The sequence below is a fragment of the Cinclus cinclus genome, chromosome 20 (genome assembly GCF_963662255.1).
Source record: "Cinclus cinclus chromosome 20, bCinCin1.1, whole genome shotgun sequence".
Lineage (NCBI taxonomy): Eukaryota > Metazoa > Chordata > Aves > Passeriformes > Cinclidae > Cinclus > Cinclus cinclus.
In genome coordinates, this window is record NC_085065.1 from 11615345 (window position 1) to 11641071 (window position 25727).

At 65.2% G+C, this 25727-nt stretch overlaps 1 protein-coding gene across 1 annotated transcript; it reads right to left on the bottom strand.

Annotated features, from left to right (window-relative positions):
- Window positions 1-2631: 2631 nt before the first annotated feature.
- Window positions 2632-24411, bottom strand: BAHCC1 (BAH domain and coiled-coil containing 1). Its single transcript, XM_062506247.1, has 27 exons — window positions 24284-24411; window positions 22121-22430; window positions 15614-15793; window positions 14725-14847; window positions 12846-14468; window positions 12661-12766; window positions 12271-12479; window positions 12031-12189; window positions 11514-11742; window positions 10900-11261; window positions 10096-10815; window positions 9384-9568; window positions 9136-9272; window positions 8906-9007; window positions 8528-8642; window positions 8252-8423; window positions 7699-7860; window positions 7212-7537; window positions 6765-6872; window positions 6432-6685; window positions 6271-6346; window positions 6086-6194; window positions 5883-6005; window positions 5634-5801; window positions 4120-5270; window positions 3401-3637; window positions 2632-2914 (listed from the first exon to the last, which is right to left on the bottom strand). Exons 2-27 carry the CDS (start codon window positions 22293-22295, stop codon window positions 2708-2710), a joined length of 7518 nt encoding a protein of 2505 aa, XP_062362231.1. The 5' UTR covers window positions 22296-22430; window positions 24284-24411; the 3' UTR covers window positions 2632-2707.
- Window positions 24412-25727: the final 1316 nt, after the last annotated feature.

Consider the following 25727-nt stretch of genomic DNA (forward strand, 5'->3'; position numbering starts at 1 on the left):
TCTGTCCCCTCTCTGTCCCCCCTCTCTGTCCCCTCTCTGTCCCCTCTCTGTCCCCCCTCTCTCTCCCCCCTCTCTGTCCCCTCTCTGTCCCCTCTCTGTCCCTCTGTCCCCTCGGTGTCGCTCGCTCTGTCGCGACGCGGCCGCCAGGGGGCAGCACGGACCCGCGCGAGGGCTCGGCCCCGCCCACAGCGCCCCCTGGCGGCCGGGGGTGGGGTCTGCCGGCGCGCGCCGGGGCCGAGAACAAAAGCGTGCCCCGACAGCCAATGGGAGCGCGGCTGCGGGCTCGGCCCCCGCTGATTGGCGGAGGCTCGACCAATGAGGAGGGAGCTCTGCCCGTCTGTCTGAGCCCACGTGGGGAGGGGGGAAACAGGCCCTGAGTGATCCACACCCGATCCATCCCTGATCCATCCCTGATCCATCCCTGATCCAAACCCGATCCACCCCTGATCCATCCCTGATCCACCCCTGATCCAAACCCGATCCACACCCGATCCATCCCTGATCCATCCCTGATCCACCCCTGATCCAAACCCGATCCACACCCGATCCATCCCTGATCCACACCCGATCCATCCCTGATCCAAACCCGATCCACACCCTATCCATCCCTGATCCATCCCTGATCCATCCCTGATCCAAACCCGATCCATCCCTGATCCACCCCTGATCCAAACCCGATCCACACCCGATCCATCCCTGATCCATCCCTGATCCACCCCTGATCCAAACCCGATCCACACCCGATCCATCCCTGATCCATCCCTGATCCATCCCTGATCCAAACCCGATCCATCCCTGATCCACCCCTGATCCAAACCCGATCCACACCCGATCCATCCCTGATCCATCCCTGATCCACCCCTGATCCAAACCCGATCCACACCCGATCCATCCCTGATCCATCCCTGATCCAAACCCAATCCATCCCTGATCCATCCCTGATCCACCCCTGATCCAAACCCGATCCACACCCGATCCATCCCTGATCCATCCCTGATCCACCCCTGATCCAAACCTGATCCACACCCGATCCATCCCTGATCCATCCCTGATCCATCCCTGATCCAAACCCGATCCATCCCTGATCCATCCCTGATCCACCCCGATCCAAACCCGATCCATCCCTGATCCATCCCTGATCCAAACCCGATCCATCCCTCATCCATCCCTGATCCATCCCTGATCCAAACCCGATCCATCCCTCATCCATCCCTGATCCATCCCTGATCCAAACCCGATCCATCCCTCATCCATCCCTGATCCATCCCTGATCCAAACCCGATCCATCCCTGATACATCCCTGATCCATCCCTGATCCATCCCTGATCCAAACCTGATCCACACCCGATCCATCCATGATCCATCCCTGATCCAAACCCGATCCATCCCTCATCCAAACCCGATCCATCCCTGATCCATCCCTGATCCAAACCCGATCCATCCCTCATCCAAACCCGATCCATCCCTGATCCATCCCTCATCCACACCCGATCCATCCCTGATCCATCCCTGATCCAAACCCGATCCATCCCTGATCCAAACCCAATCCATCCCTGATCCACCCCTGATCCAAACCTGATCCATCCCTGATCCATCCCTCATCCAAACCCGATCCATCCCTGATCCATCCCTGATCCACCCCTGATCCAAACCAGATCCATCCCTGATCCATCCCTGATCCAAACCCGATCCATCCCTGATCCAAACCTGATCCAAACCCGATCCATCCCTGATCCAAACCCGATCCAAACCCAATCCATCCCTGATCCAAACCCAATCCATCCCTGATCCCCCCGATCTGAACTGGGGGTTCCAGGGGTGGTCACAGCATGAGGGAAACTGAGGCCGGCGCCAGCAACGGTTCATATATTTATTCATAAGCCAAGTTATCCATAAAAAAGTTCCATAGTAAAAGGCCTTTACAGGAATGGCGGCTCATAAAACCTTTGTTTAACCCTTTGCTCCTTTTTTTTTTGTCCTTTTGGGTTATTTTTTTTAATCCTGTTTTGGTTTTTTTATTATTTTTTTTGTTTTGTTTTGTTTTTTTTTTTTTGTTTTTTAGTGTTTACACTGGAAAAGCCCCTGTACATTATTTTCCAGGCAGCGGCGGCGGGACGGGCCAGCGTCCGCCGGCCCCGCGGGGTCCCCGTGGTCCCCCCGGGGTGTGTTTCCCCCCGCGGTCACCCCACTATTGCACTGGGGACGGCGGCGCTGGGCCCCCCGCCCGGGGCCGAGCCCCCCGCCCTGGCCCCCTCTGTACAGCGCTCCCTGCTGTCCCCGTCCCCCCAGGCTGGGGGACACAGTGCACTGAAACGAGCCCCCCCACCACCCCCTTCCCCGAGGATTATTATTATTTTTTTTTTGTGATTTTTTTTTTCCCCCCATCATTTTTTGTCTTTTTTTTTTTTGTCGTTGTTGTCGTCGTTATTTTTTTTTTTTCCTTTCTCGCTTTTCCATAAAACTTCCCAGAAGAAATACAATATTTACAGGCAAAATAAATAGAACAACACACCTGATTTCTGCTTCACCTGCTGGCAAACAGTCAGAGGTACTAGGGAAAGTTATGGCTTGTAGGGGAGCCCTCCCCCCACGTCCCCCCGATGTGCCCCCCAGTGTTCCCCCATGCCACCCTTTTTCAGAAGAGCCGGGCGGGGTCAGCACGGGGGTGGTCACCCCGGAGGTCGGCGGGGGCCGGGCACCCCGGGGGTCAGCACAGGATGGGCACCCCGTCGGCGGTCACCAGGCGCCCCGTGGTGGGGTCGTAGGTGCCCGCCAGGTAATAGAGGTCCTGGCGGTCCTGGCAGCGGCGGCCGCGCGTCAGCTGCTCGTAGTGCTCCCGCCCCACCACCTGGCACTTGTGCGAGATGGTCTGCACGTCGTTCTCGTCCTCGTGGCACGACTGGTACAGCGCGTTCTGCGGGGACAAGGCGCCGTCACTGCCGCTGCCTGGGCTGGCACGTGGCTACCTGCTGTGGGACATGGCTACCTGCTGTGGGACATGGCTACCTGCTGTGGGACATGGCTACCTGGCCAGTGACTGGGCCACCAGGTCCCGCACATGGCCACCAGGTCTGGGACATGGCCACCTGATGTAGGTATGTGGCTACTAGACACTGTACATGGCTACCTGATGTGCAGCATGGTCATGTGTGGCTGCATGACACGCGACAGGGCTACCTGACACCACATACCTACCGGACATGGCATATGGCTACTTGCCCTGGTACTTGGCTATCTCGTGTGGTATACAGCTCCCTGGCACGACACATGGCTTGACATGACGTGTGGCTACCTGATGTGTTGTGTGGCTACTTGACATGCTGCATGACCACACGACATGGCACGTGGCTACCCGAGCTGGCACGTGGCTCCCTGCCCCTGGAGCCAGCCCTGCCCTCACCTTGCCGTCGCTCTGGCGCTTGCCCAGCTTGGTCTCCTCGGGGTGGTAGAACCACTTGACCTTGACCACCATGTTGCTGGCCCAGGACTCCCACATGCTCTCGATGCGGCCGATGTAGGGCAGGTTGGGCCGCCCGGCTGACAGGAACACGGCGCAGTCGCCCACGCGCAGCGTCTCCTTGCCCCGCACGATGGCCTTGTAGAACAACTTCCGTGCCTTGCCCTTCATGCCGCGCCGCTGGGGAGGGGACACGGCCTCAGGGCTGGCACAGGGACCCCCAAACTTGCCCTGCTGGCGTGGGCACACCGCGGGAGGATGTGGAGAGCGGTGCCAGGGCAGGGTCTCACAGAACTAGGGGCACAGCTGCTGTCACCAGCACTGCCAGCTCAAGGGACACAGCTGGTCCCATCAACTCCCTGTGCTGGCATTCACAGTTGGTGTCACCAGCTCCCTGCCCTGGCTGCCCATGTGCCACCAGCACTGGTGCCCACGTGTCACAGCTGGTATCCCTTGAGCATTCAGAACTCTGCCTTGAGCATGTGGCACCTGACACGTCCCTGGGCACCTGCACCTCGTCCCTTGCAAACAAACAGCAAACTGTGTCCCCTGCCCCGAGCTGTGCCTTCTCCTTCCCTCCCAATCTGTGCCGAGGTGGGTGCTGTCTGTGCCAAGGGCTGGGTGCCGGCTGTGCCACGGCAGCTGCCCACGGCGTTCCTTACCTGCGTGGGGTTCCCCGACCACCTCCAGAGCTGGCGCGCAGGCAGGAAGGCGGAGATCTTTGGCCGGTTTTCCACCGAGGGCAGGCGCTGCCGCCGGGAGAACTCTTTGGCTTTGGCGAAGCTGAGGGGATCCTTGCGCTTGAGCTTGGCCTTGGGGCCGGAGGTGGCCGCCTTGGACAGGAAACAGCGCTGGGGCGCGGCGCCCTTGGGGCGCAGAGCGTCCGGCTGTGCCAGCAGCGCCGGCACCGGGTGCGACAGGCAGGTCTGCAGCAGCAGCGCCGAGTCCTCGTCCTCCGAGCTGTAGGAGGAATCCTCATTGTCCGAGGAGCACAGGCTGGACGTGGAGATGGAGCCAGAGCTGGACGAGGTGGAGGAGCCCGAGGAAGAGGAGGACACAGAGAGGCGCGTCATGAAGCGCGAGGGGACGTCGGCACCGAGCCCACCCGCGTCCTCGTCCTCGTCCATGTCCGAGTAGGAGCTGTGGCAGTCGCTGTCACAGTTCAGGGTGAAGTCCCCGTGTCCCGAGTACTTGCGCAGCGCCAGCCCCACGGGCAGCGGGTGCGTGGCCGCGCGGCCCCTGCGCTCCCGGCCGCCCAGCCCGGCGTGTCCGTAGCCGTGGCTGCCCAGCGGCCGCTCCAGCCTGGCCCCAAAGTCCTTCTCGGCCAACAGCAGCGCCTTGCACGTCTTGTTCTTGGGGGACGTCACCCCTTCGTGGTCCAGCTTGACCAGGAACTCGCTGCCCGCCGCCTTCCTGCGCCCGCTCCTGCCCACCTCGGCCTCCAGCCGCTCGGCTTTCTTGGAGCGTAGCAGCTTCTGGGCCGCCGGCAGCACCAGCCCGGCGCCGGCACCGAAGGAGCCGTAGGAGCTGGCGATGCGGCCGAAGGAGTCGGCACCGAAGGTGTTGCCAAAGACAGGGGCGGTGAGGTGGTGGTGATGGTGGTGCAGAGGGAAGAGGGTCTCCTTCGCCCGCAGCTTCTTGGTGCTGCCGTTGACCTGGAAGAGGTTCTGGAGCACGGCCGAGCCCTTGTTTGCCGCCTTCCGCTTAGTTTGTGCCACGGCAGCCCAGCTGATCAGGGACCCTCCGCGCCGCCCAGCCGTGCTGTCACCCAGCGCCGGCCCCCGGCCCCCCGACAGCCCCTCCACGGCTTTGCCTGCAGAACACAGGGGTCAGGGGTCAAGGGAGCAAGGAGGGATGCTCTGGGGTTGATCTCCATCCCCATTATTCCACCCCTTCCTCCAACCCCAGCTCCTCACCTTACTCTGCATCCCAATATTCCCTCCTTAACCCCCATGTTTGCATCCCAGCACCCTTCCATACATCCCTGCATCCCTCCATGAATCTGTTCCCCTGCCTACATCCCAGCACCCTTTCCTGCATCCCAACAGCCTTCCCCACATCCCAGCGCACTTCCCTGCATTCCAGTATCCTCCCCTCATCCCAAAAACTCTCACATCCCAACTCCATTCCCTTCATCCCAGCCCAGCAGGGGAATCCCGCTCCTTCCCCTCCATACCACTTTTCTCCTTGCTGGCCGCCTTCCTGCCTGAATTCCGGGGGGGCTGGGGGCTGTGGTCAGGGCAGAGCGTGGGGGGCAGCGCCCCAGGGGTGCCCACATCGCCACACGCCCGCTTCGCCCGCCGGCAGGAGCTGGACACCAGCAGTGCTGGGGAGGGCTCGGTGCCTGTGGGGATTGGGGGGTCAGGATGGTCCTGTGCTCCCCCCACACCCCCTCAAATCCCACGATCCCACCCCAGCCCCTCACATTGGATCTTGAAGTCGGGGGGCAGCAGGCGGATGTTGGACACGGCGATGTGTCCTGTGTCCCCATCATCGAACTCCACCAGCACGGCCTCGGCATCCTCCTCCTCCTCATCGCTGGAGGAGCCTGCAGCACAGGGGGGCTGTTGGGATGGGCAGCGATCCCGGACACTGCCCACGCCACCGGCTGACCCCACCCAGCCTCACCTCGCACCACGTTCCCCGGGTACAGGCACCGGGATTTCTGGCTCCAGTAGGCGCAGACGCGGGTGCCGGGTGGAAGGCTCCGGCGCGACTGCGGCCGAATGTCAAGGACCTGTGGGAAGCACGTCAGGGTTTGTGGGGTCCAGGACCCTCTCCTGATCCCTCACCCTGATCCCCACCCCACTCACCGCCTCCTGCAGCAGCTGCTCCTGTGAGTAGATGTGCTGCCTGTTCCCCCGTTCACCCTCGATGATGATGCTGTAGCTGAGGACGGGGCACAGAAGGGGTTCAGCACCCATCTTGGTGCGCCCCCCGAATATCTGGGGACCCCCCCCGAGCCTCCACTCACATGTCGGGAGGCTGGATGGTGCGCACGCTGCCGGCATAGAGCAGGCTGTCCTCCTTGGGGATCAGGATGTGCAGTCCATCCCTCAGATCCTCCTTCTGGATGGAGCAGGCGTGGGGCACCCCCCCGCGTGCCCCCCCTGCCAGGCAGCCTCCCAGCTCCTCCTCCTCCTCTGAGAAACTGCTGTTGTCATCGAAGTCGAAGTCGTCCTCCACGGTGAAGCTCTCCAGGAGTTTGCTGACAGCCCGGCCCTTGCACTGCAGGAGGAGGAGGCGTGGGGTGGGTGGGGGGCAAAGGGGGCCGTGCCACGGTGGGGTGCACCCCCAAGGGTCTCACCTGTTTGGTGGCCACTTTGGTCTTGACCTTGGCCAGTTTCTTGCCCTTGCTCAGGATGGTCTTGGCGTTCCGGGGGGAGAGGGCCAGTGAGAGTGCCCCGTTCTTGCGCTGCACGGGCAGGTCAGGACCAGCCAATGACCCCTCTGTGTGACCCCAGCCTCCCCCGGGGCTCACCAGTGCCTCCCACCACCCCAATCCCTCCACTGGTGCCCCCTCAGTTCCACCAACACCCGCAGCCTGTGCAAAACCTGCCCCCATCCCTCTGCACCCCACGGTTCCCTCAGTGCTCCACAACCACTCCCAAAAACCTGCACCCAGATCTCACTGGAACACCCCAGTAATCCCAGCCCCTGCATGCCCTGGCCCCATTGGTGGCCCAAACCCATGCAGATGCCAAATCTTCCTGCCCCCGACCCCAGGGGTGCCCCCACCCCAGTCCCCACTCACCCTGAGGGCTGCCTGCAGCCCTTTGCTCTTGTGGGTGCCCTTCTTGCCCCTCTCTCCCAGCCGAGCCCCCTCGTCCCGTGGCCCCAGCAGCCGGGGGTCGGTGCCCCCAAAAAGGCTGCTGGGGGGTCCCGGGGGACTGAGGCCACCGGGGGCTGGGGGCCGCAGGCTCTCCTTGGCCTTGGCTTTCAGCTTCTTCTTGCTGCCCTCGGGGCAGCCCCCGGCTTTCCGCCGGCCCGGCACCTTCTCCAGCTTCCCGGCTCCCCCGGCCTTAACCGGCCGCCGCTTGATCTTCACCTCCCCCTCGGGGCTCCCCAGGTGGCAGGGACCTGGTAGGGAGAGGGGTCAGGGCTTCCCATAGGGTGACAGGGCTCTGGGGACCCCATGGAGGTCCAGGCTTGGAGCACCTCAGAGCTGCCCACCCAGTCCCAGCCTGTGCCCCATGGGGTTCTTGTCCCCACTCCCTGTGTCCTGGGGTGAATCCCATTACCTAGCAGCCCCTGCCTTTCCTTTTTCTTCTTGGCCTTCTCGTTTGCCTCCATCTTCACCACAGAGGATGGGGAGGGCCCCAGCACAGCCATTGGCCCCGAGGGCAGCGACAGCCCCGGCTCCTCATCCCCCTCCTCACTGTCCGTGTCACCCTCAGGCTCATCTGCAAGGGGAGAGGACAGCAGTGAGAGACTCCTGCACACAGGGGTGACCCCTGCAACCCCAGTGAAGAATGGGGTGAGTTGAGGCCATGTGTGACCCCTGGAATTACCCACCCCCACAACTATCCTGCCTCCCCCAGACCCATGGCCGTACTCTGCACCCCCAGCTTCAACCCCGAACCTCATGCCAGACCCCAGAACCCCAATCCCAACCTCATGTCCCTATCCCCATGCCAGATACCACATCCCCATCCCCCATCCCCCATCCCACACCACCTCACAACCAGACCCGCATCCCACCCCTGTACCCCATTCTGAACCTCATCCCTTCACCTCCATCCCAATCCCGCACCCCTATCCCAATCCCACATGCCATCCCTGTGCCAGCCTTGCCTCTGAAGTGGAGGGGCTGCCGGGGACCGGGGTCCTGCCCCTGGTACTTGGAGCCCTTGGAGCCCTTGGGCCGGTTCAGCTTCTTCTGGATGCGGGCACCAGGGTTGGGGTCCCTCCGGCGGAAGGGGCTGAGCCCGGGGGGCAACCCCTTGCCCTTCACCTTCTGCTTCAGCTGTGACACCCCATGAGTCACCACACAGGGCAGAGGATCCCACACTGGGGGGACTCGGGGAGAGTTAGGGGTAGAACACACCCCCCGGACCCCGTGGGACTCACCGGGGAGCCCTGAAGGCTGCTGAAGGTCCCCCCTGCCAGTTTGCTCCTCTTCTTCTGGGGCTCAGAGTCCCCTCGCAGCTCAGCACACAGCAGGGACAGGCTGGTCTTCACCGCCCTGGGGGGGACACGGTGTGGGCACGGTGCCCGTGGGACCCCCAGGGGGACCCTGCACCCCTGGATGGAATCTGCACCCCTCAGCTTCATCCTGCATCCCCCAGAAGGATCCAGACCCGACCCTGGCTGGCTCCTGCACGCCCCAGCTGCTGTCTCCCTCCCTCCCTCCCTCCCCTCTCTCACTAACGTTTTGTGACATAAAACCTGCAGATTAATTTTTTTTCCCCTGGGCCGAGAGGGGGACACGAGGCACCAGTCACTCACTTGACCTTGCGGCTCTCAGCCCTGCCCAGGGCACTGGAGTGTTTCCTCTTCCTCGGCCGCCCCGGCCCGCGCCGTGCGGGGCTGCGGGAGCTCTCGTCACGCCTGCAGAACGGGGACACCATCAGCACAGCCCCCAGGGCTGCCGGGCCAAGGCGAGCCCAGCCTCATCGCGCAGACGACTATCAGTGCTGCACCTATTCCCAGGGACAGGGATGGGGACAGGGACGTACTCGTGGTCGTGGCGTCGCTGCAGCCTCACCAGCTCCCGCTGCTTCTCCTTGTAGCGGCGCTGGAGCTCGGCCAGGCGCATCCTCACCTCCACCTCCTGCGTGTTCAGCTGCTCCATGGCTGCCTTCAGCGGGCACACCTGGGGGCCAGGGGGGGTTTGGGCACAGCTGGCAGTGCCAGCGCCCTCAGAGCCAGGGCTGAGGCTGGGCACAGCTCATCTCCCTTCCCACCCCCTCCAGCGGACACTCACGGCCTTGGTTTTGGGGGTCCAGGTGTACTTGCGCCGGGGGACGCGGACACGGGGCGGGGGGGACACGGGCAGGGGGCTGAGCGCAGGGGGGCTGCCCTCCCGCCCTGCTGCCTCCACCAGTGACCAGGCGGCCGCCACCGTGGCCAGGTTCTGCAGGTTGAAGGCCAGCAGCTCCTCATCCTCACCTGTGGGGACGGCAGGAGGTCAGCAAGGATGGACATCCCAGAGCCCTGCGCCGTTTCCTGAGGGGCTGGGGGGCACAGGAGCAGGCCCCCAGCTGGAAGGGCCATGGTGATGTGCCTCATCTGACCCCACGCCCATCCCAGCACCCCATCCATGGGGAATGGGATTCCACAGCCACCCCCTCACTTCACAGTGTCCCCACCTGAACCTAGCACGGGTCCCCCCACCCAGGCTCCCTCCTTCCCTCCAGCAGGGCTGGGGATGTGCCAGGTTGTTCGGCCATCCCTGCTGGGGCCTCCAGGATTCCTTGGGGAAGCCCAGCTGGGAGGGAATCCCAGCAACTGCCTGGAGCCAGCGCTGGAGCCGAGCCCTGGCTGTGAGCATGGCACGGCATGGCACGGCATGGCACGGCATGGCACGGCATGGCACGGCCTGCAGCCCCACAGCACAAAGGGCACTGGAGGCACCGGGGGTGCAGGGAGTCACCAGGGCACGCTGGGGACACTTGGGGGCACTGGGTGTCACCCACCTTCCCTGGCCAGGTCACAGCGGCGCCGGCGCAGCTCCAGGTCAGCGAGTTCACTGAGCAGGGCGATGCCGGGGATCCCTGAGGGGTGGGGGGCAGGAGAAGGGGGGGCCGGGGGTGGCTCCTCGGGTTCCTCCAGCGCCGGCAGCTCCCCCAGGTCGATGCCAGCAGCGATCAGTGCCTCCAGACCACCCGAGCAGCCCTGGTGCCCGCTGGGGACATCACCATCCTCATCCTCCTCCTCCTCCTCATCACAGCTGCCCTCTGGCTCTGAGCCATCACTGTCGCCTTCCTCCTCCTCCTCCTCCTCTTCCTCCTCCTCCTCCTCTTCCTCTGCAGTGGGGAGCAGCGGGGAGCCCCCCTCCTCGGGCAGGGGGTGCTGCTGCTCCGGCTGCTCCAGCGCTCCCTGAGCCACCTCGCGGTGCCCCCCGAAGGGCTCCTCGGTGCCGCCTGCGGTCGGCGCTGCCCCCCTCTCCCCGCAGAGCGGTCCCGGGGGCAGCAGCAGGTGGTGGCGGTGCAGCACCACCCCGGGACCCTCGGTCGGGGGGTCCCGCGGGGGGCCCGGCTCTCGCAGCGCCTCGGCCGTGGGGCTGAAGGTCCGGGACTGCTCGGGCTCGGCGGGCGGGGAGCCGGCGTGCACGGGGTCGGGGTCCGCCGGCTCGGCCGAGTGTGCCGCGGGGTAGCCCATGGCGGCGGTGGGGTAGCCATACCCGGGGGGCAGGTCTGCGGAGAGAGGGCGATGATCAACGGGGATGCCCCGGTTATCCCCGGCCGCCCTCCTCCTGTTCCCCATCCCCGCGGTCCTACCTGGCTCCAGGGGTTTGGGGTAGCGGCGTGGGGGCTGCCCCTCGCCCCGCGCGTCCTCGCCGTCGCTGCCCTTGCTGGGGGCGGGCAGGGGGCTGGCGGCCGGCGAGCGGGGGGCCACGGCGGGGCTGGCGGCGGGGCAGGCGGGTAAAGTGCAGGGGGCCGTGGGCAGCGTCACGGGGCACTTGGCCGGGTGCCGCAGGGCCGGCGAGTGGCAGCACGGGGACAGCTTGGAGGGTGTGGGGGCCACCGAGGTCAGGCCCTTGGCCGGGGGGTTTAAGGCAACTGCTTTGTGGGAGGGTTTGAAGGGCTTCTCGGGACCCCTCTCCTCCAGTTCCAGGGGCTGCTCCTCCGGTTTCCGCTGCACGGTACAAGGAGGTGACACGTGTCAGATCCCACCCCACATCTCAGCCTTGCATCCCACTTCACCATCCAGCCCCATAGTCCAGTCCCTGACCTACTGCCTGTCCCCACTCCCTCAGTCCTGCCCCATCCCATCCCATCCCATCCCATCCCATCCCATCCCATCCCATCCCATCCCATCCCATCCCATCCCATCCCATCCCATCCCATCCCATCCCATCCCATCCCATCCCATCCCATCCCCCAGCCCCTGGCCGTGCACCTGGCGCTGGATCTCGAGGGCCTGGGCAGCCCGTTGCTGCTGCTGCTGTTGCTGCTGCTGCTGCTGTTGCTGCTGCTGCTGCTGCAGGGCATAGAGCTCCTGCTGCCGCAGGAACTGCGACCGTGGGTACACGGGGAGCTGCCCCGTGTGCTGCAGGTGGCCACCAGGACCCCGGCCCGGGTACATGGGGGGCCACAGCGACGCCTGGTCCATCACGTCAGCTGCCAGCAGAGTGGGGGACAATTGGAGGCCCTTGTCAAGGTCACCCCACAGAGCCCAGCAGTGCCCAACCCCAGTCCTGCCACCCTGGCAGAACTCTCAGAGACTTCCATCTCCCACCCCTGAATTCCAAAAGCACCTGCAGGGACACCGTACCCTTCATCTGCACCCCCAAAAGTACCCCCAGTGACCCTCCCATCTCCTACCTCGCACCCCCCTCTCCTCTCTCTCAATCCCCTTCAACCTCCAGGAACCCCTTCCCCAGCACAAGGTGGGGGTCTCAGGCTCACCCAGTGTGTGGGGGGTGCCGTGGGTGGGGGGCTCCGTGGGGAGGATGACGAGCTGGGCAGGGGGGTCCTGGGCGAGGGGAAACACAGGCTGCATGGTGCTGGGCATGGAGGCAGGGAAGGCAGGGGGTAGGTTCTGGTGCAGAGCGGGGTGCCCGATGCCTGTGGGGACAGGAGGGGTCTGTCAGCACCCCAACGCTGAGGTTCAGCACCCACCCAAATCCCCCCAAACCCAGCACTGACCGTAGGAGTGTCCCCCCATCCAGATGGAGGGGCTGCGAGTGCGGGGCAGCCAGTGCGTGTGCGCAGGGTGGGCGTGGGCAGCAGGGTCCCCCCCGAGCTGCCCCGCCGGCAGCGACGAGCCCCCCGTCATCATCAGGTGAGGGGTCAGCTCCCCGGGACACCCCCCCGATGGGTGCATCCGGGCAAACTCCACCAGGTCCTTGTTGTCCCTGAGGGAAAAGGGGGTACACAGAGTGTGGGGGCAGCACTGGCATCACCCTCCCCTGCACACCCTCCAAGGACCCCCATCTTCCACCCCTGCACCCCAAAAAACACACACACAGCATATTTTCCACCCTTTACACCCTTCCCCATGTCCCCCAGCAGCACCCCTGGCTCCCCATCACTCACTGGAGGAGGATGTCCCTCCCAGGCAGCCCCAGGCGCTCCTCGCACAGCCGGCCCCGCTCCTCCTCAGCCTCCAGCTCCATCAGGTGCACGGGGCGCGCCGTGCCTGCTGCCACGGGGACACCACAGTGGCATCAGCGTGGCACTGCCAGCCCCCCTGCCACCCCGGGCCCCTCCCCAGCCCTTACCTTTGACTCCAGCAGCTGCCCGCTGCCGCCCGGTGCTGCCGGCGCCGCCGGTGCCGTACGGCTCGTGGCGGCCCAGAGTGTCCTTCTGCCGTGCCACGGCCACCGCGATGCCCACAGGCGGCTGCCGCACCTCACCCTCGGTGCCACCAGGGCCCAACGCCTCGTGCTCCCGGCCTCGGGCGCAGTCCGGCCGCTCCAGCTCTGGCTGACCCTTTCCCGATGGGAATTTGGCATCCTGGTGGGCACAGCTGCCCTTGGCGCTGCCCAGCCCCATGAAGGGGGGGCCCTTCTGCCCCCCCAGCAGCGCCCCGTTGCTGTACTTGAGCAGGTTCTTCATGGCCGACACCTCGTCAGGGGCATTGGGCACCTCCTGTGCCCGCACCAGCCCCGTGCCAAAGGGGTCCAGGTAGGGCCCCCCCTTCCGCTCCTCTGCCACAGCCAGGGGTGGCCCCTGGCCCTGCACCCCCCAGGGGGGCAGGGGGTGCCCGCCGTACCCCAGGCCACCCAACTCCAGGGGCTTGCGCTTGCCCTCGGTCGCCTCCGCCTCGGGGTGCTGCTGGTGCCGGATCCGAGCCACCTTCTGGGCCGGGGGGTCCTTGGGGGGGCCCTTCTCTAAAGTGCAGCAGGAGGGGCCGACGCGGACGCCCAGAGGGTCGGGCCGGGGAGCACGGGAGCAGTCAGGTGCAGGTGGCACCTCGAAGTAGCCTTTCTCCAAACCCGCCTTGGGCGCCGGGCACCGGCCGGAGAACGGAGGTCCTTCGGCTGCGCCCCCTCCCAGGTACTCCAGCCCCTTCAGCCGGGTGCCCGGAGGCCCCCACTCCAGCCGCCGCTCCGCCGACCCCTCAGCCTTCAGCGGGTGATGGAAGGAGGCACCGTAGGGCTCAGCGCCCGCCTCGGCGTGCCGCTCCTTGCCGTCCCCGCGCTCCATCCCGCCGGATTCCGCCTGGAAGGAGCGGCTCTTGTCCGTCGGGGGTCCCACCGAGGGCACCAACGTAGCTCCGCTGAGCTTCAGCTCCCGGGCGGGGGGCTCTGGCAGCGGGCACAGCACCTCGGGGCCGGCGTGCAGCGGGAGGCAGGGGAAGGAGCCGGCGGCGGGCACGGCGTAGGATACGGCATGGTGCAGCATCTGCCTCCGCTCCACTGCCTCACCGTAGGGCTGGGGGGTCTCGGGGACCCCCGGCTCCCGCTCCTTGGGGGCGCAGCGGGCGGCGCGGGGCAGGGCGCTCCCGGCACAGCTAGGCAGCGCGGCGCGGGCACCGTCCTCGTCCAGCCCCTTGGCCCCCAGCAGGCACGAGGCCAGGGGTTTGGGGCGCCCGTCGCCAGACCCCCGTGGCGGCACCCCCTCCTTGCAGTGCCCTTCGGGCGGCACCGGCAGCACCGCCTTGTGCCGCTCCTTGGGATCCTCCTCGGGCAGCCGCTCCTTGGGGTCCCCCTTGCCCCCTTTCTCCTTGGTTGCCAGGAAGCGCTCGTAGTCCTTGGGGGTCTTGGGGAGGGGGCCGGCGTCCCGCTCCCGGCTGCAGGAGCCGGCGGGGGGCCCAGGGGCAGCGCGGGCGATGCCGGGGAAGCCGTGGCTGGCAGGGAGCAGGGGAGGCTGTGCCGGAAGGTTCCGCAGGTAGAAGTTATCTGGAGGGGAGGGCGATGGGTGAGACCCCCACACAGGCCCCCCAAAGAACCGGTGGCCGTGCCAATGAAGGGAGGAGGGGGATGAAGGGTCGGTACCCATTGTTAGCACCTGCCACAACCCTGTGAAAACCAGGAGCAGGGATGGGACTGGTACCCACCACCCCAGCACCACATGCTTTGGCACCGAGCCCCCCACCCCTGCCTGGCTGGGGACACACGCACCCCCATGGCGGTCCCTGCTGGCCCCGGTACCTGCCTTTCTGGCTCTCGTAGAAACGGTGCTGGCCATAGAGCACGTTGCCATTGCCGTGGTGGTCAAGGTGGCCCATGGGCAGGAAGGTGGAGGCCAAGCTCCCGGAGAAGCGGGGGTACCCCGGGGCTGGGGACATCGAGTGAGCGGGGCTGGGGTGGCACCTGCCCCCAGCATCCCAACCCGCACCGCTCCAGTTGGGAGCTCTCTGCAGAGCCCGTGATCCCCTCCAGGTTGGGACCCCTCTCACACTCTGGGAGCCGGGGGGGAGTTCAGACCCTCCCAGCCTCGTGTCAGCAGCGGCCGTACTTGGCTCAGCTCGGCACGGCTCGGGCAGGCTGTCCATCAGCCGCGTGCGCTGCCCGTCCCCGTCCCCCCGGAACGCCGGGAGCCAGCTGGCAGCCGGTCAAACTACCAGCTGGGCCGGCTGCCAGGGCCCCGCGCCAGCACCGCCGCCCCGCTCCCGCTCCCGCTCCTCTGCTGGGACGGAGACAGCAGCGCATGGTGGGGCACAGGGACTCGGTTTAACCAATGCTGGCCCAGGGGTCCTCACACTGTCACCTGCCCCAACATGGGCGTCCCTGTCTGGGTTCATCATCACCAGTGACATCAGGTGGCCCGGCCTCAGCTGGAGCTCTGCAGCCCAGCACGAACCTCTCTGACCACCCTGAACCCCAGCTGTGGGGTCTAAGCCCAGTACCTGTGGATGCCCAGGGTGTTTCGGGACACGATGGTGGCCAAACCCACCCTCATCAAACAGAAGCTGCTGATGCAGGGGGTCTGGATCCCATACACCTGGGCACAGGTAGGCCATGACCACTGGCACTGGGCAGAGCCATGACTGCCTCTGGCCACCCGGGACCCACAGCCCAGCCCCACCCCAGTGCTCACTCACCTTCGTGGGAATGGGAGAACCAGATCTGGGAGGTGCCGGAGTGGGGCCCGCAGAACGCTGGTTCTGGAGGGGAGGCAGCAGGACCGGCAGGGTGGCTGGGCCCCCCCGAGCCCAGGCTGCCACTCAGGAAGCCCCCCATGAAGGAGGAGGGGGGGGCACTCCCCATCAGGCTGCTGCCGGCTGCAGGAAGAGGGCACAGTCAGGGGGGCTGAGAACAGTCAGGGGTGCTGAGAACATTATGGGGGTGCTGAGGGCAGTCAGGGGGAGCTGTGCAGGCCCTGCTTTCATGACCCAACACACCACATGCCCTTGTGCACATGCGTGTGCGCACAGCTGCCACGGGGCTGTGCAGCCCACGCTGCACTGGTGCATCCCCTGGGCACACACAGCCCTCATGGCGCTTGTGTCCATCTTGTGACTCCGTCCCTTGTGCACACCCAGCCTCTGTGCACACAGGTCCCTCATCCTCACACCCTTCACGTTACCATGTCCCTCACGTCACCCTGACCCTTGCGCACACGCCGCCTGTGCACATCCCCCTGTGAGCCCCCGCGATCCCTGTGCAGTCACACCCCTCATGCACTCATGTCCCTCACACCCACAGCCCCACGGGGCTCAGACGTGCCCCAGAGCGTGCGAGGCACAGCAGAGCCATGCAAGGGGCACCAGAGCCCTGCCCTGTGCGTGCCCTAAGCACACACACAGGTGTGCCAGCACACGGGAGGCTCTGCCCGTGCGTGTGGCTCTCCACGCTGCTGCTCCCAAGCTCCAGGGACATGGGCTGTGCTGGGCCATGAGGGTGCACGTGTGTGATGTGTGTGTGCACGCACGTGTGCGAGTGCAAGGAGGGGGAACAGCCCTGGCCCTGACCCTGCTGCCTCCCCTGCAGCCTGGGGGGGCCCCCAGCACCCTTGGGGAGGCCCATGGCCGGCGCTCCCCATCCCGCCCCCATCCCGTTCCCATCCCGGCCAACCCGTGAGATCATGGTGGAAACTTTGGAGCTGGTGGCCAGCGGCCGGGTGGGGGGAGCCGGAATGGGGGGGAGCCAGAACGGGGGGAGCCAGGATGGGGGAGCAGCTGCCCTGACCATGTGGCCCCGCTCCCCATGTCCATGTGTGCTGGAACGGCCACGGCACAGCTGGGCACGGCTGGGCACGGCTCAGCACGGCTCGGCACGCGTGGCGTGGCGTGGAGCGCGGGCTGGCTGCCCGCCCAGCCGGGGCAGGAAGCGATGCTTTGCTCTCTAAGCCGGCCCACGCTCCCCGGCTAATCCCACCGGGATGCCTCTGGGATGAGTGTCGGGATGTGGTTTCAGGCAGCTTCGCTCCTTCCTCCGTGGCGAGACCGAGTCGGGCAGGGCCGCGTGGGCCGGGGGCAGGGCCGCATCCCACCCACAGCCCTGGGAACCGGACACGCACCGGGATGGGTGGGCACATGCAGCTGTGCCAAGGCGTCCCGGGGGATCCCTGCCCGGTGCTGCCCGTGCCAAACCCACCCAGTGCACCACAGCTCCGGCCGTGCCGGGGGACCCCGCGCAGGCGTGGAGCCAGCAGCGTGCCGGGCGGGAAGCCGAGGTTTCCAGAATGAGACTTTTCTGGAAGCTGTGAAACGGGCTGAAAAAAAAAAATAACCCCTCACCCCACCCTGATGGCGGCAGGGCCAGGGTGTCCCGGGGGGGGCTGTGGGGCTGCCGCTCCCCACCGCCCACCCGCTGACTCACTGGCCCCTGGCGCACACTGGCCCCCTGGCCAGCACTGCTGATCCCACATTCCCACTCGCCATGGCCTCCTGCACACTCACGCTCTGCCACGCTCACCACTGAGCAGGGGCAGGGAGCAGCCCCCTGGTTCTGCCCCTCCGGTCACGGCGATGGCGAGGACAGGACAGGGATGGGTCACTGAGGACGTGCACAACTCGTGTCGCTGATAAGCCACTGGTGTTGGAGCAGCCCATGCTGCCGGTCCCTGAGACCGGGCACAACTCGTGTCACTGATGAGCCGGCAGTGCTGGTAGATCCCCTCGCCAGGACGGGCACAGCACCGTGGGGCTGGCTGCCAGCAGGGGACAGATGGGCTGTGGGGTCCCAGCCTGGCCCCCCGCCACCCCCCGGCGGCGTCACCCTGGGAACTCCCTGGCTGGGCTCCCCGAGGCCGGTGCCATGACTCAGCCCTGCCGGCATCGCTCCCGGCTCCGGCACGAAATTTCCCTTGGCCCCAAATCCACAGAGAGTCACACGTGTAACAAGTGTGCCAGGTCTCAGCACAGCCACACTGACAGCGCTGAGAGAGGCGGGGGGGCATTGGGGAGACTCAGGAGGGGGCAACAAGAGGTGCTCCCTTCCCTCCAGCTGCTCCTCGCCCCCACTCCAAATGCAGCACAGATGGGAATGTGTTGGGAAGGCAGAAAGTTTCAGGGCCAGTGTGTGGAGGTGGGGGTTGTGGTCCCGGAGGGGTTCAGCCCACGGCTGCTCTGGGATCCCCAAGGCGGTGACAGACCCAGGACCGTGGTGGTGGCAGGGGGGACGTGCGCAGGGTTGGGTTTCTCCCTTGGCTATTTTGGGGCTGGAACATTCCTAATGGAGCTGGGGATGCGGGCGGAGGGCTGGGAGCTGGCAGGGGCAACCCAGGCCTCCCCCCAACTGGGCAGGGGGTGGTGGGCAGCCCCCCATGTGCTTCACAACCCACACGGTCCCTTTAAAAATTTGGCACACAGGGAATAAACAGCCTCTGGCTCCCTCGGTGCTGTAATTCCAACTGAATCCATATTGTTCTAAATGAACGGCACTAAATGAACGCTGCAATGGTGAAATGCTGCCGGAACGTGCCCGACGGGGCCAGGAGGGTGATCCCAGAGCTGTGCCACGGGTTATCCCCTCCAGAATGCTGTGCTGGCCACAGCCACTCCACACTCAGCACTTGCACACTCACTGGGGCCGCATGTGCAAAGGGCTCACGAGGGTGGTGGACAATCCTGGCACAGCTGGAAAAAGCTGCTGGCACAGCTGGAAAAATATGCTGGCAAGGCTGGTACATAGCACTGGCACAGCTAGCACACGTGTGTACTCAGTGGATGCTCCCTTCACGCAGGACTTTCACACTCAGAGCACAATTTGCACACCCAGAACACAACCCAACATCCACGTGCCTTGGAAGACCATTTCTGGAGCACAGGGAAGCCAGGAAGTCCAGTCCCAGGGGTCCTGATGTCCCACCCCACTCCTGATATTACATGGATGCCATGCACATGCACCCTTCCCAGGAACCCTCCAAAATGTGGGCCCATGGGCACCCTGTGCAGTTCCTGTGAATGTCACACATGTGGGTCTTGGTGGAGGGAGGACTCATCTACCCCCGCTCCCCCCAGGGGCTGGGGGACCCCAGCATGAGGCAGGGTCAGAACCTGCCCTGGGGTGATGCTGTGGGGCAGTCAGGGCACAGGCAGGGCAGGGGATCCCGAGGAGCTGGGGATACCCAAAGTAGCCCCAAAATTCTCTGTGGAGGCCATCCATTCCCATTGTTCCCTGGGCAGTGCCAGGAGCCGGTGGCAGCTGCCCGTCCCCCAGGGCTTGGCACGTGGCAACATCTCTGCCTGGATCCAGCTCATGACTAAGGAACAGTGGAACCACTCGGGGATGACTCTGCGAGATCTGGGGTTCTGCACATCCCACTGCTCCCACCAGCCACATGCAGCCCCCAGTGCCTCGTGGCTACCAAGGAGCAGCCCAGTTAATCTCCAGGTCTGGTTTAACTTAGACACCTACTTTGGCAATGTGCCGCACAGGGGCTGGGGGGAGCGTGGAGCCCCCCGTGCCGGAGCTGTGCTGGAGCTGCACCGTGGCCTCCAGCCCCTCGTCAGATCCCATCTCCAGGGAGGCAGCAATGCAGAGCGGCTGCAGCGCTGGCACCCGGCCCTGTGTCACCATCCAGCCAGGGGCACCGTCCCCACCTGCCTCCCACCATCACCACCCAAATCCCCCCTCAAAGCCATGCCAGGAACTGCACAGCACCCAGCCTGCAGCACAATCCAGGGAGGGGACAGGTGTGGGAGCACATCCAGCCGCCGACTCACCACCTCTGGGATGCACCCTGGGAAGCACCGGGACCTGCACTGTCACGGCCAGGCTGCGTGCCAGCACCAGGATGCACACCAGCACTGCCACGGCCAGGCTGCAGGTCAGTACTGGGATGCAGAGCAGGACTCACAGCAGGATTCACACCGGGATTCACACCGGGATGCACACCGGCACTGGGATGTACACACACACCCCCAGGGTCAAGCCACACACCCGCACGGCCACCCTGCCCACGGTGACACACAATCCAGCACAGTCACAACTCTCCGCTAGTCCACAAAAACATCCGAAGGACAAAAATTGCGGCCAGGCCTCAGCGTGGACCTCTGCCAGAGTTTCTCACCCCCTGCTTGTGGCAGAGACACTGGGACCCCGGTCCCTGCTCAGCACGGGGTGTGCTGCGCCAGTGGGACCCACCACAATTGGGGCGCAGCCCGCTTGGGTGGGCTCTGGGGGTCTCCATCCCCCCCATCCCCAGGCAGCACCGGCACCCCAGCCCCGGTGCCATCACCCACCCGGTGCCGGTGCCAAACCCGACGCCAGCCGGAGCGCTCGGTTCCAACAACGCGCAGCCCCGAGTATACGGCTTTTATAAAAGCAAGGAAAACAGTTTTATCACCCGTTCCCAAGGCGGCCGCCGGGCCCGGCAAAGGCTCCTGGGAGGTGTAGTCCAGCCCCAGGCCGGGAGCCATTTGGGGGAGCACGGCCGGAGCCCCCCCAGCCCCACCGTGCCCCCCGGGTGCCGCGTGCGGCACCGGCATCGCCCCGCCACGGCCAACCGCGGGCTGGCTCCGTGCGCTGGGTGGGGTAATTATCAATCATCGGCGTTAATTACCGCGCCACGCTACCACGGCTGCCCTGCCGGCACCGCGGCCGGGCCGTGCCGGGGGGACACGGGGTGCTGGGGATGGGGACCCCCCTGCCGCCGGCAGCGTGCCGGCCACTGAATTATCCGGTTTATCCGCCCCAGCAGCGTTCCGGCCGCGCGGAGCCTCAGAGCGCAGCTCGCTGGGAAATGCTCCGGCTGCGGCGGCCCTGCCAAAGCCGGAATATTTTTAGCTCGTTCTGTTGTTGGGTTTGGCTTCTCTGTTTTTTTGTTGGTTTCTTTTTTTTTTTTTTTCTGGTGGTTTTTTTTTTTATGCTACTTTTTTTTTTTTCGGCGCGTTTCTGCCGGGGTATTTTTAGCCGGATCCATGTTATTTTAACAACCTCCGGTGCGTTCGGGCTCCCATGTGTCGCCCAGGCCCCGGCGGGTGTGAGGGTCCTGCACGGGGACGCCACCGCGGCGGGAAGCCGGAGGGAAGCCGGAGGAAAGGCAGCAGCACCCCGGTGCTGGCGTCCCTCCGGGATCCCCCGAGCCGGAGAGCAGCCGAACGCCCACCCTTATCCCCCATGCCGGGGCCAGGATCCAAGCCCCCATCCGCACTCCTCACCCAACAAAGCTGGGGGAAGCCAGGGTGGCTCCCCCAAGCCCGGCGGTGGTCCCGGCAGCGGGGCCGCCGGCACAAAGCGAAACCGCCCCGGCCGCGGGCTCGATCCGGCGCCGCCTCCCCGGCACCCCCCGGTGCCCCCCGCTTTCCACCTCCTTCCAAGAACCCCCCACGGCTGCTACCACCCCCCCCACCCCCCCCCGCGACGGCCCGGCCGTGCCCCCCGCCCTAATCCACGCACTAATTGTAATCCCATTAAAGCAGATATAATTTTATTAGTATTCACAGCTCATCAAGGCGGCGACAATAACCGGCGCTGCCGCCGTGCCGCGGCCAGACAACCGCCCGCGCCGGCGGGAAGCGGGGGGCCCCCGGTGCTGCACCGGCACACGGCTCCCGCTCCGGCCCTGCTCCCGCTCCGGCTCCATCCCGGAGCTCGGCAGCGGCGGGGGGCTCCCCGTGCAGCGAACCCCGGTTTAGGCGCTGCGCGCCCCGGCTCAGCCCTGCCCGGCCGCAGCCGAGCACATGCCGCAAGACAAAGCCGCGCGGGCAGCTCGCCGTGGCCACCGGATCCGGTGACCCCGCGCCGGGGCTGGCTGGCCGCGCCGAGCTCGGCCGTGTGCCGCGCTTTGTCCAGCCCCGGCAGCTGCCGGACGAACACGCGCCGTGAACCCCTTCGCACCCTGACACTTCGGCGCTGAATACCGAGCCCGGGCTCGGTGACCTTCCACCGCCGCCCCACGCATAACGGCCTCCTTGTTCGCCCCGAACGCGCCTCCTCGTCCCAGCACCGGCACAGCCCGGGGTCACGCTCCTTCCGTGCCGGCGGAGCGGCTGGGTGGGGGGGGGGGAATGTCCCCCCGCGGGTGCGAATCCTCGCTCCGTAAGCAGCGGGCGCGGTGACAGCGAGGTCGGCACAAAGGGAGGCCGAGCTCCCGGGGACCGTGCCGAGCCTCTCAACCCTTCCCGGTCTCCCACACCGCGGGTGCCCCCGACCCCTCTGACCTGTGTGCGTGGCCATGGAGATGGGCGCCGGGAAGTACTTGGTGGGCTGGAAGTGTCCGGGGGGCTGCACGGCCCCGTGTGCCGACCCCGCCACGCGCCCCGTGCCGTGCCGGTGGCCCAGGCTGCCCCGCTCCGACAGCAGCCTCGGCGGGGGCGCGAAGTCACGGCCGTCCATGCCGGGGGCACCCACCCGCGGGGGGCTCGGCGGGACCCCGACACGGCTCGTGGGCGATGCTCAGCGCCGCGCCGGGCCGGCTCGGCGGGCGTCGTGCCGCGCTCCGCGCCGGGGCTGTCGGTTCATCCTCCGCTCCTGGCACGGGGAGAGAAAGGAGAGAGAGTGAGAGCACAGCCCGGGGTGGGGGTACGGCCATCACTGCACCCCAGAGCCCCCGCGCCCCAGCACTCCGCTCCCCGTTTCCCCGGTACGCAGCCCCGTTTTCTCGGCCGTTCGCAGGGCCCCGCGTTCCCCAGTACCGCCGGCGCACGGTCCCCGCTCTCTGCTATCCCCGGAGCGCGGCCCCCCCCTTTTCCCAGTGCTCCCAGTTCATGAGCCCCAGTTTCCTCAGCGCACAGCCCCCACCCCCCACCTCCTTTCCATGTTCCCGGTGCTCCCGGAGCGAAGCTCCCCCTCTTTCCAGCGCTCCCGGGTGCCCGGAGCTCGGGCCCGGTTCTCCGTGCTCCGACCCTTTCTGGCCGCTGCTCGGGTTCCGGTTTCCCGGCGCTCGGTTCTTTTATCTCTCCCCGTTCACCGACCGTATCTCCCTGGGGCTCGGCCCCGCTCGCCCTCGGTTTCCCCGCTTCCCGTTGTCTCCCCGGTACTCGCCGCCTCCCTCGCCGCGGTTCCCCGGTTTCCTTCCTTCCCCAGCCCCGGTTCCTCGGTGTTTCCCCGGTATCACCCGCTATCCTGACCCTCCTCTCCCCGGTTCCCCAGCGCCCTTCCCCGCTTTCCCGATATTTCCCCGATCTCCCGGCCGCTGTTCCCGGTCTCTGCCGGTGCCCGGTCGCGGCTCCCGCCCGCCGGGTCATTGTTCTGGCAGCGCCGGGGCTCGGGGGGCCCGATCCGGCGGGGGGAGCCGGGCACGGGCCGGGCGGCGGCGAACAAAGGGGAGCGGGGCGGCGAGCGCGGCCGGAGCCGCGGGGAACGGGGGAAGAAGAACCGGGGTGAGCCCCGGAGGGGGCAGAAATACGGGCCGGGAACAAAACGTGTGTATTTCCTTAAATAAAGCTGAGGAAAATACGTGAATAAAAGGATTGTTTTGCTTGTTTTGTTTTGGTTTTTTTTTTTTTTGAAATTGAGGTTAAAACAAACAAACGACAACAAAAAAACCCCACAAATGTAGAGCGAAAAAAATTAATGGGGAATAATTGAAAGGGAAAAATATTGAAAGCAAAAAATTGAAGGCAAAAAGGGCTCGATGCGAAAATGTTTGAAGGCGCAAACGGTTTACTGAAGCAGCGTTTGATGAGCAAATGATTTAATGAACAAATGTTTTCACGCACAAAATTTTAATGAACAAAATTTTAAGGCGAAACATTTTGAAGCGACGTTTTAAGGGGAAAATGTTTTAATATAAAGAGATGAAAGGGAAAATATGAAGGGGAAAATATTTTGGTGGAAAGACATACAGCGAAAAATATTTGGGGGGAAAAAAGATGAAGAGAAAAAATATTTTGTAGGAAATAGACGAATGTGTAAAATATTTTGATGCCGGAAAGATGCGAATAAATATTTAGCTACAAACAAATAAAGCGAAAAACTAAATAAGGTAAAAATGAAAAAAAAATTAACAAAAAATAAATAGAAAAAAAATGCAAAATAATTAGCGCCCAAAAATTCCCAACGTAATAAATCCAACCAGGCAAAGAGAAAAAAAAATACCCAAAACACAAATAAGAATAATGCCCGAAACGCGATTAAAAAAAAAATTAACGCCCAAAAACCCAAAATAAATATCGCCAAAAAAATTGCTAAGGCGTAAAAAAAAAAAAAAAACAAACACAACACAACACAACAAAACAAAACAAAAAAAACAATAACCCCGAAGCGCCCGAAATTAAAATAACCCCCAAACAACAACAACAACAACAACAACAACAAAAATCAAAAAAAAAAAAACAAAACCAAAAAACAACAAAACCCACCCGCGGATCGCAGTTACTTACCGGAGGGGCGTTCCGCGCGCGGGGCGAGTGCGGTCCCGTGGCGGGGGTGCGCAGCGTGCTCCTGCCGGTGCCCGTGCACTGCCCATGCACCGGCTGCTCCTGCAGCAAAGGGAACCGGGGGTGTGTGGTTGGGGGGGGGGGGGGTGGGGGGGGGGGAGGGAAAGGGGGGGTGGGAAAAGGCGGAGGGGGGGGGGGAGGTGGGGGGGGGGGACCCCGCCGCGCCTCCCGCTCACGCCGCGCGTTCTCCGCCGGGGCGGGCGCGCCCCGCATGCTAATGAGCGCGTGCCCCGCGCGCGCGCCCCCTCGCTGATTGGCCGCCGCGCGGCGCTCGCGCCCCGCCGGCCATTGATTCCCCCCCCCCCCCCCCCCCGTCTCCCAACACCCGGTTCCATTCTTCCTCCGGCGCGCGCGCCGCGCGTCAAGCGAGCGCCGCTCCCCATTGGCCGGCGGGCGGCCAGCGCTCCTGCCAATCAGCGCGTCGGCGAGCGGCGCGGAGCGGCGGCGCCTAATTCAAGCCCGGCGGATGAATGGGGAGGAGGGAGCGGCGCGCAGGCGCGGTGCGTGCTCGGGGCGGAGGGGTGGGGGGGGTGGGGGGGAGTGGGAATTGCGTTGATGCGCGCCCCCCCTCCGCAGCGCGCGGGGCCCCCCCCCACCCGCTCGGCGATTGGCTGGCGCTGCGCCAGAGAGCTGTCAATCATGCAGTGTAAACAAGGCGCTGATTGGTCGGAGCCGCGGGCGGTTTCAAGGCGCCCCCCTTGGGGGGAGGGGGGGGCACGCGCGCGGCGGGGGCGGTTTCGAGGCCCCCCCCCGCTCAGAGCCCGGAGCGCTCCGGGCCGGAGCGAGCGCGATCAAAGAGCGGCGAGAGGGGAACGGGCCGCGGGCAGCGCCCGCCGCAGGTCCGGGACGGGCCGCGGGCACTGCCGGGGAGGGCCGGCCGCAGGGCCTAGGGGCCCTGCGAGGAGGGGAGAGAAGTATTGGGGGGCGTGCGATGGATGGGAGTGTGTAGTAAGGGGGGGGTGGTTGGGGGATGTGAAGGGTGCAGTAATGGGGGTCCATGCGGGGCTCGGGGGGCTGTGCAGTGATGGGGGGCTGCGCAGTGATGGGGGGCTGTGCAGTGATGGGGGGGCTGTGCAGTGTTGGGGGGCTGTGCAGTGATGGGGGGCTGCGCAGTGATGTGGAGCTGTGCAATTTGGGGCTCATGCAGAGCAGGCTGCAGGGTGTACAGTGCTGGGGGGCTACACTGGAGGGGTTTTGGAATGGTTGGGAGCCGTGCGAGGTGGGGGTGTAAGTGTTGGGGGATGCTCAGTGAAATGTCGCTGGCCTGTGCAAGGACGGGCTGTGTAATGTGGGGGGGCCATGCACAGCAAAATGCGTGGGGCTGTGTGTTGTTGGGGGGCTGTGTGCAATGCTGGGAGGGGACAGAGCCCTGTGATGTGGGGGGGCT